The 9,920-nt window shown below is 30.0% G+C and overlaps 1 protein-coding gene across 1 annotated transcript; it reads left to right on the forward strand.

The window, feature by feature from the left end:
• Positions 1-7,775: 7,775 nt before the first annotated feature.
• On the forward strand, positions 7,776-9,226 carry LOC149161014 (RING-H2 finger protein ATL72-like). Its single transcript, XM_089435466.1, has one exon. It carries the CDS (start codon positions 8,389-8,391, stop codon positions 9,034-9,036), a length of 648 nt encoding a protein of 215 aa, XP_089291592.1. The 5' UTR covers positions 7,776-8,388; the 3' UTR covers positions 9,037-9,226.
• Positions 9,227-9,920: the final 694 nt, after the last annotated feature.

A 9,920-nucleotide genomic window follows, 5' to 3' on the forward strand; every position in this document is an offset into this window, starting at 1 on the left:
TGGAAAAAATTGAGGCGAAATCTTGACTTGTGTTATTTAAATTGGTTTTTTGATTGTATATATGGATTCAGCACCCTGAAAAACCCCAAGGCATTTGGATTGTGGAGGGTTATGCATCAAACTTGTCATTTCTCTAAATTCCTGTCGGATTTTAGAGAAAGTAGACCGGAAAAACCTACCGTAAAAGCTTCCAAAAAGTCATGCTAAAGACAACTCCAATTCAAATTAGTGGTTCTTGGCACTAGGGAACAACTCGAATTCAAATTAGTGGTTCTTGGCGCTAGGAAGCCTTTGAGTGCATCATTAATTTGATTGTGTGAATCTATTATACGCTGATGGTTCTTGTTGTGCTTGGGGCTTCAAGAACATAGTTATAGGTTATGTTATGTGCGTAGAAAGGTCAGTTGCATACTTGATTCTTGGATTGAATCGGTATCTAGAAAACTCACCTATACAACTATCAAAAGTGTAGTTTGCTGCATTTTGATAAATAGTAGTATGTCTCTAAGGTGATCTAGTATAGAGATTATCCTTTGAAAGATCGAAAAGAGTCAATTCCTTCGAGACATTGAAAATAGTCAATTATACAAAGTTTGTCAAAGATAGTCAAAGGCGTTTATGTTTTAAATGAAGTTCAAGTGACAGCACAAAGATGAGGTGATGAAGAGAGAGAAATGCTTGTGAGATTCCAGAGTGGGCGTGACTGAGTGGATGTGATTGTTCATGAAGACTAGTGAGACAAAGATCAGTGATGTTGTTGTAAAATGTGTTCCATATGTTGTAATTTGTGATTGAGGTAATAATGTAAGTGTTAAAGGGGGACTTGGAAATAACACTTACTCTAGTAGGTAGATATGGTTTGTTAGTCGGTTGAGTTGTTGAGATATTTTCTCAACAAATCTCTTTGTTTGGAATCTGTTGCATCTCATAAGCATCTTAAATATGTGATATATTTGTGATTTGAGATATAATAAAAAATAATGGTGTAATTGTATTCCACTCTAATTTTCTTTTTATAATATCGTGTTTAATATTAGCATTTATAATATTGGGTTTAATATTAAGATTTAATAATTAAATTTAAATGTTTAATTTTATAATATTAAGTTTAAATTATTGGATTTTAGTATTGTTTTCCGATAATTTTCATCATTAAAATATAAAAAACCAACAAAAGTGTATAAGAAGCACATACATATTTAACACATAAAACAATTATGCCGAGAAGACAATAAAAACCACAACTTTTCCCGGAAAACAATAAAAATACGGATATGATTTTGAGAAAATCTGACAATTTTTTTTTGAAAATCTGAGTTACAGTTGTCAAGCTTTAAAATATTCTATACCCAAAATTCTAAATGGTAATCTATTTTTAACATTAAAAAAACTCTTCCATAGTAAAATTTCATGAACACTTTTTGACATAATTTCACTAAAAAAAATCCACGAGTGAAGCGAAATTGTGGCCTAGACAACGCCTATTTTTTAATAAACTTTGTTCAAAATATATACTTCACGTTATTCTATGGATTCCTTTTTCTAAACAAATAATTTCGCTTTGGACATGTGCAAGTTACCAGCCCTGTGGCTATTTGTGTTGACAAGGAAACGAACAGAAAACATTATTACGCTGAATCTTTTTCTTATATCTCTATGAAAAGATTTTTCCCAAACCATTTGTACTTTTCAAGTGCAAATTGCAAAGTAGGCTTATATTTAGCAGTATTTTAACGGTTACTTTTTTTCTTAGTAATTTGTTTTTGTTAATTTAAATTAAATTTTTGTAATTTTTTTAGAATTTTAAGTTAGAAAACATTATTACGCTGAATCTTTTTCTTATATCTCTATGAAAAGATTTTTCCCAAACCATTTGTACTTTTCAAGTGCAAATTGCAAAGTAGGCTTATATTTAGCAGTATTTTAACGGTTACTTTTTTTCTTAGTAATTTGTTTTTGTTAATTTAAATTAAATTTTTGTAATTTTTTTAGAATTTTAAGTTAGAAATTTTTGAGAATGTGAATTATATTTATACATTCAAAAATATATTTTAAACAGTTTAAATTTATTATTTTATCAAAAAATTGTGTCACTAAATTCTTATAGAAAAGACTAAAACATAATTAGATTGCTCCTTTTGCGTTATTATCTTTCTATTATAAAATGCGTATTATTTTGAGTTATTATCCTTTTATTATAAAATGTGTATTATTTTTACAGATTGTAGCAACTTGTAATTATAAGTATTTTTATTTAAATTTTCATATAAAATATACATAATATTTTTTTGATTTGAGGAGGGAAAAAATTTATCGTTGAAGATGTTTTTGTTTATAATAAATATATTAATTTGAGTTCAACTTTTAAATTTGTTTGTTTGTTTGTTTTGTTTTGTTTGTTTTTGTTTTTTTTTTTAAATTTATTAATTGGTAAAATTTTTTGACTACCTACTTTATAATATATTTGTATTAATTTTAGTTTTTATATATTTATCAAAATATATATTGAAATTGATATTAAACAAACATTATAAAACAAGATGTGGAAATAAAAGAGAAAATTTTAGCTAGGTTCACATTTGTAGATGTTAGTTTTACCACACTTTTTCATAATTTTATCATCAAACACATTTGCAAAGAAACATGAACAAAAGAAATAAACTTAAATTGAAGAGTTAGTAAGCATGTCAGTGAGCACATTATTAGGATGAAGATGAATGAAGATTATCATAATATTGCTAATTAGCAATGAGAAATAAAATATTATGTCCAAAAATGTTGAATGAGGGATGAAAATATTATTTGTTCAAAAATGTTGAGTGAGAAATCATGTCTTACGAAAACAAAAAAATAGATATAAATATTCTCAATTGTGCTAATTGTACATTTATTTGTACATAAACCTTTCCATGAGAAATGAAAGACTTTGTCAATATAATAATATAATACTTTTACATTGTTGTACTTTTATAAAAAAGTTAGTTAGATGATATTTTTTTAATAAAATAACATAAAATTAAAATAAAAAAAATAAAATGCTTAGAACATATTTTTTAAAAGATGGAAATAAAATGTATATTATTTATATTACATTATTTCTTATTTTTGAAAAATTAAATTTTAAATACATATTCTTATTATAAATTTACATATATATAATTTAAATTAAAAATCTTACTTTTAAACAATTATTATAATTAACTTTTAAATATTATAAACGTTATTTTTTACATTATAGTTAACTTTTGAATCATGGAAATAAATAGTAGGATTTTATTTTATTTTTATTTTTATTTTTTAATATTATAATGGTTTTTGAATTTTTAAAATTTAAAATAATTATATCATAAAATCTTATTTTCATTTAAAATTTAACAAATGTCAAATAATCATTATATTATTAAATTTTGTTTGAATTTAAATAAATAAAAAAATTATTTTTAATTTATTATTTTATTATTAAAAATATATATTATTTTTGGAAATATATGTAGTTTTTTCTTCTCTATAAATCTCTTATAAAAAATACTAAACCCACTTAAGTTATATATAATAATAGAGCATTTTAGTGTTTGAAGTGTTAATGGTTAAACAATATATATTATCCAATCTAAAACATTTTTAAATTTATTTATTTTAATTATTATATTGAAGTTCATCATATCACTAGCAATTTTATTTAGAAAAATTTTCATTTTTTGAAATATTAATATTTGGACTATCTATATTATTTAATCCAAAGCGGTTTTAAAATTAATATTTTTAATTAATTTAGTTTAGCCATTAGATTGATATTCACCATACTACTTGAGGGAATTGAACCTAGATAATTAGTATAAAGTGCAGTCTAATTATTCTAGGTTTTGGTGGATTTTTTTTTAGAATCTGACAATGCAAATTTTGGTGAAATGATAGATTTTTGTGCTTTAAAATGCATTTTTGAATGCATAAATGGATTTAGCACTTGAATTACGTAGATTTTATAGCTCACAATTTTGATTCCAACAAATGCCTAATGTATTTCAAGTAAAACTAACTTAAAATATGACCAAAAAATATCAAAATGCAAAAATTAAACTTCAATACTAGAATAACAATCATTCTTTCTAACTACTAGAAATAAATTAAATTGACTCTATCTAATTTACACAACCATACATTAATAATCCCCTATAATCATAATACTTACCTCAAAATATATCTCACATTACCAAAATTAAAAAACTCATAAAAATTAACTAAATTATGATTTTATTAAATGATTTGAGTTTATTTAAGGTAATGGTAAATACATAGCAAAGTTGTACAGATAAAGATTTACTTAAAAAGTGAAAGGAGTGGAAACACCATAGAGATGAGATAAAGTTCTACGGAGGCAATTCCGGATTTCAATGCCTAACGTGCTTGCACCATTCATGTTGGAAGTACCTGCCTTCTGTCTGGGCAGCGTACACAAAACAACATAGAAACCATGGGCCCTTCACAGCAAAACATAGAAAGTTTACCCCTGTAATAAAATCCAGAGCATCTCATGTATAATGTTAAATTTGATGTCTCAAAAACATTGGTTCCAATCCCATCGCTGCCACGCCTGCTCTGCTCTGCTCTCCCCTTATCTCTATCACATGCCTGCTCAGCTCCCAAGGGCCCGCGAAGGTTTCTCATAGAGATGGAATTGGCAGCCATGGGACTCGACCATCGCTTAATCTCCACTCGACAGGATTAGTTGCCTGCACTGCATTGATATATATACACAGACCGTGCATTAATGAGTATGTGCCCACTGGTTTCTTGGCTTATCAGAGCTCCAGAAAGAGGGCAGCCGAATGCAGATCTGGTTTTGGTGAATGCTTGCAGATTCAGTTAGATTTAGAAGTTTAGTTCTGCTAAATGAAGAGATGGATGTTTGAATGGTGTTTTCTCCGGGCAGGAAGCAGAGATTTCTGGTTGGATTTAGAGGAGTTTTGGGGGCACTGGGTAGATGAAGAATTATAAATTCGAGGAAGGTTCTGGAATGTATGGAAGCTTCTAGAAGAATTATGTTGGAGCCGGCGGCGTCGCACCGGTTCGGTCCGAATCTGGGGCAGAAGGTAGCCGCCGATACACGGACATGAGGGAGAGCAGCTGGCTATTCCTATTTCCACCACAGTTTTTTAATTAATGCCTCCTGACATGCGGGGGCATTAGGGAAATATAAGACTCGCCGTTTATTCGTGCTACTTTCTTATTCCACTTTCCCTTATATTTCCCTAATGCCCCCGCATGTCAGGGGGCATTAATTAAAAAACTGTGGTGGAAATAGGAATCGCCGAGAGCAGCTTCAACAGTAACCATGGTCGTGATTCTTGCGGCGCTGTGTGCCATGGGTTTCAATTCCATCGTTTGACCTCTAGGTATTAAAATAAGGAGGGCTTAACCAATTGAATTATCCCTTGCACTTATTTTTCTTTTCATTTTATTTACCAGATTAAACATGTATTTGCTTCAATATTTTTATGTGTCAAAATTTATGTATGTAATTATAATGAAGTAATAATATTTTGTTTATGAGAAATTTTTCGATGTAAATTACATGATATTTCATTTGTCGACGCGTTTTGAACCAACCAATATGATTTTTTAATATATAAAATCAACCATCTGAAAAATCAAATCCCTATTACATTTAAATTATATAATCTTAACCACTAATCTTTATAATTCCAAAGATTCTTATGAATTTATAACTAAATTTTAAATAAATTAATTAAAAATATATGAAAAAAAAATTAAAATCTAAAATATTGACACCACACTTTTATTTTAATTTACTAACTCAAATGACAAAAACTAAATTACTAATATCTTAATTTTTTTAAAACTAAATTTATTAAAATAACTTTATTTTATACTATACCTCTATCTAGGTTAAATTATAATTATTGTTTATATATATATTATCGTATTTCTTAATAAAAAATACTAATTGAAGGCAATCAATTGTAAATTCATCATTAAGTGGACTATACTTTAACTTATGTGGAAGACATATTGTTGAAGAGAAGACGTTATTGGTTAGTCACTAAGAGAAGAAGTTATTGGTTACTTATTATTGGTTAAGTTTATTTGATTAGAAATGAGTAAATACTTTTCACTAAATTATTATTTATTAAACATTTATAAATAATTTTCTCCAATGAGAAAAAGTCTTAGTGAAGATACATTTTGCACATGCCACATAGGGATATCGTCTTTCTTCATGGAGTCATTTAGTGTATAATTAGTCAATGAGTGCTTAAACAAAGATTGCAATGTTATGCTCAATGCTTAACCAAGTGCAATTCCAATGGATTATAATGTGATTGTGAAATGGAGGATGGTAATATTTCCATGGGCATCTTTTGCAAAATAAATTAAGATTTAATAGGTATGTAGGTGTTTTTTAAATTTAAATTTAAAAAATAATAAATTTAATATTAAAATAAAATTTAAATACATATTTTTATTGAAAATATATATATATATATATATATATATAATATTCCTCTATCAAACTCTCCTATAAAAACAACTAAACCCACTCAACTTATAATTCACAATAAAGTATTCTATTGTGTGAAGTGTTAATGTTCAAATAATATATATTGAAATAAAAACACTTAAATTTGATATTTTTAATTAATTTTAGTTTAATCATTATACATCAAGATTATATTTATTTAATTTAAAGAATTTTTAAAATTAATATTTTTAATTGATTTAGTTTAATCATTATATTGAAATTTATTATGTTATTCGTTGGAATTGAATCTAGATAGTTAGAATAAGGTATAATTTAATTATTTTTTAGTTTTGGTGGTTTTTTTTAACCATGAATTTAACAATACAACATGTTAAAAAAATGTCAAAATGTAAAAGAGTTAGACTACAATGTTAAAATAACAAGCATTCCTACATAACTATTAGAAATAAACTCAATTAACCTTATACTTATATTCCATATAAAATTAATTAGCTCAACCATAAACTGGTAAATAGGGAAAATTAATATTTTTAATTAATAAGTTTTGTCATAATAACATGGTTTAGTAATCACACATGCTCAAAAAAACCACACTACATGTTTATTTGATAATGTTTTTAATTGATTAATTTTATAAAAAAGACAAAAATAGCATAACACATTTTAAGATAAATCTCACTTTAATATTTATTAAAGGTTAAATTTATATGATCCACTTAATAATTATTAATAAATTAATTAAAATTAAAAAAATCCCATTTTAAAATAAATGAGCAATAAAAATAATTACTTTACTATTCTTGCAAATTAAACTAATTTACGTAAAAATCAAAAGTTGATAATACACTTGAGTAATTATTAATTATTACAATATTTTTCTCATATCAAGAATCTCAACAACCAATATAAGTAAATTGCTAGATTTAATGGTTACTCAACAACCAATATGAGTAAATTGCTAGATTTAATAGTTACTCACTGTAATAGAACTACCTGCCCAAAAATATTGATTTGATTTTTATTCAAAAGTCCCGTAAATATGTTGAAAATAAGTAGCTTGCCAATAAAAATTAAATGAACGGATGCTATATATACCCATTGACCATAGACTTATTTGTTGCCCCGTAATTACACTATTTTTGATGTGATTTTATTCAAGGCAATGGTAAATATATATGAAAGATGTACAGATAAAGATTACCTAAAAAGTGAGTGAGTATTAAGGTTGTAGACAACATAGAGATAAGATAAAATTCCATGGAGGCATTTCATTTCGGATTTCAATGCCTAACGTGCTGCGCCATTGATGTCGGAAAGTACCTGCCTTTTGTCTGGGCAGCGTACACAAAACAACATAGAAACCATGGGCCCTTCGCAGCTTCCCACGGCTCCCACGATTCCTAAAAGTTCAGAAACATAGAAAGTTTACCCCTGTAATAATATGCAGAGCATCTCGTGCATAAGGTTAAATTTGATGACTCAACAACATTGGTTTCAATCCCATCACTGCTATGCCTGATCTGCTCCCCCCTTATCTTTATCACATGTCTGCTCAGCTCCCAAGGGCCCGCGAGGGTTTCTGATAGAGATGGAATTGGCAGCCATGGTCGACCATCGCTTAGTTGCCTGCACTGCCTTGATATATATACACAGACCGTGGATTAAATGAGTATGTGCCCACTGGTTTTTTGACTGATCAGAGCTCCAGAAAGAGGGCAGCAGAATTCAGATCTGGTTTTGGTGAATGTTTGCAGCTGCAGTTAGAATTGGAAGTTTAGTTCTGCTAAATGAAGCAGATGGATGTTTGAATGGTGCTTTCTCCAGGCAGGAAGCAGAGATTTCTGGTCAGATTTAGAGGAGTTTTGGGGACACTGGGTAGCTGAAGAATGATAAATTCCAGGAAGGTTCTGGAATGGATGGAAGCTTCTAGAAGAATTATGTTGGAGCCGGTGGCGTCCGAGGAGTTCGGTTCGAATCCGGCGCAGAAGGTAGCCCCCGATACGCCGTACATCGGGGAGAGCAGCTTCAACACCAACATGCTCGTGATTCTTGCGGCGCTGCTCTGCGCTCTGATATGCGCCATGGGTTTCAACTCCATCGTCCGTTGCGCGTTCCGTTGTGCCCGCGCGCGGGCTTCGTTGTTCGCGTCCGCGGACAACGCGGAGGCCCCCAGGGTGGTCAACACCGGGATGAAGCGGAAGGCGCTCCGGGCGTTGCCCACGGCAGTCTGCGGTGCTGCGGAATCGAAGCTGCCTGGCACCGATTGCCCGATCTGTCTGTCGGAGTTTGTGGTGGGGGAGGAGGTAAGGATCCTGCCCAAGTGCAATCACGGCTTTCACATGCATTGCATAGATACGTGGCTCGCCTCGCATTCCTCCTGCCCGACCTGCAGGCAGAATTTGCTGGAGCTCTCCCGCAGCAATAAGAGGAATGACAACGAGGGGAGTGTGAATTTGGATATGAATGTGAGTGCTCGCCCTGACCCTCCGTCGACACCGGAGGCACATAACACTATAGAAGTACAGGGCCTCTGAAATTCAGTACAGTAGCACCTCAACCAACCTGCTGCTTAAAGTTAAGTGGTGGATTCTCTGGGTTTTCAAAGATGAGACCCTATAGCTAAGCATTGCTGCGTTGCAGGTATTCAATGATTTGATGGTGTGTATACATATAAATAAATATATGGTTTTGATTAATAAATGTCATTATAGTCATTCTCACAAATTTTTGTTAAATCTTTTTATTTTAGTGTAGCGTATTTGGTTATAACAGGTTAAAAAGTGGATTATGTTTTAGTTTTTGCAAGGATTTAAATCTCAGCAAAGTAGTTGTTCGTATTCTGGTACAGATTAGAGTTATTTTGGGTAGCTAAGTTGGAATGGGTTGATAAAGGATATAAGCATCATGGTAGGGTGTGGTTTGGTTATTAACTTAGGTTGGGTGACATCATCCTCTTGCCCAATAAATATAAGAATCATTATGGTTGTAAAGTTGAAATGGGTAGTGAGTTACATATCTCTCACTAACCAGTAATAAGATTACTATAACATTAAATTGAAATGGGTAGTTAGCTACATGTCCCTCACTAATAACTAATTAAACCACTATGATATGGTGGTGAACCCTTAGGTTAACTAATTAAACCACTATGATATTGAAATGGGTAGTTAGCTGATATGGTGGTGAACCTTTAGGTTAACTAAACCACTATGATATTGAAATGGGTAGTTAGCTACATGTTCCTCACTAATAACTAATTAAACCACTATGATATGGTGGTGAACCCTTAGGTTAAGGTATTCTTTTATTGAATATAAATAACAAAGGTATGTTAATAAGGTAGTAAAGCATTTGGTATTTGGTTGTTTATATAAGGCTCTTGATTGAAAAAAAAATAAAATTAAGAGTATGTTAGTAT

Source organism: Pinus tabuliformis, chromosome 5_2, assembly GCF_031772625.1.
Source record: "Pinus tabuliformis cultivar Carrire ecotype Pingquan chromosome 5_2, CPIR1, whole genome shotgun sequence".
NCBI lineage: Eukaryota > Viridiplantae > Streptophyta > Pinopsida > Pinales > Pinaceae > Pinus > Pinus tabuliformis.

Bases quoted from the DNA above. Each gene is read 5' to 3' on its own strand.
- LOC149161014 (XM_089435466.1), top strand. From the start codon at position 8,389: ATGATAAATTCCAGGAAGGTTCTGGAATGGATGGAAGCTTCTAGAAGA.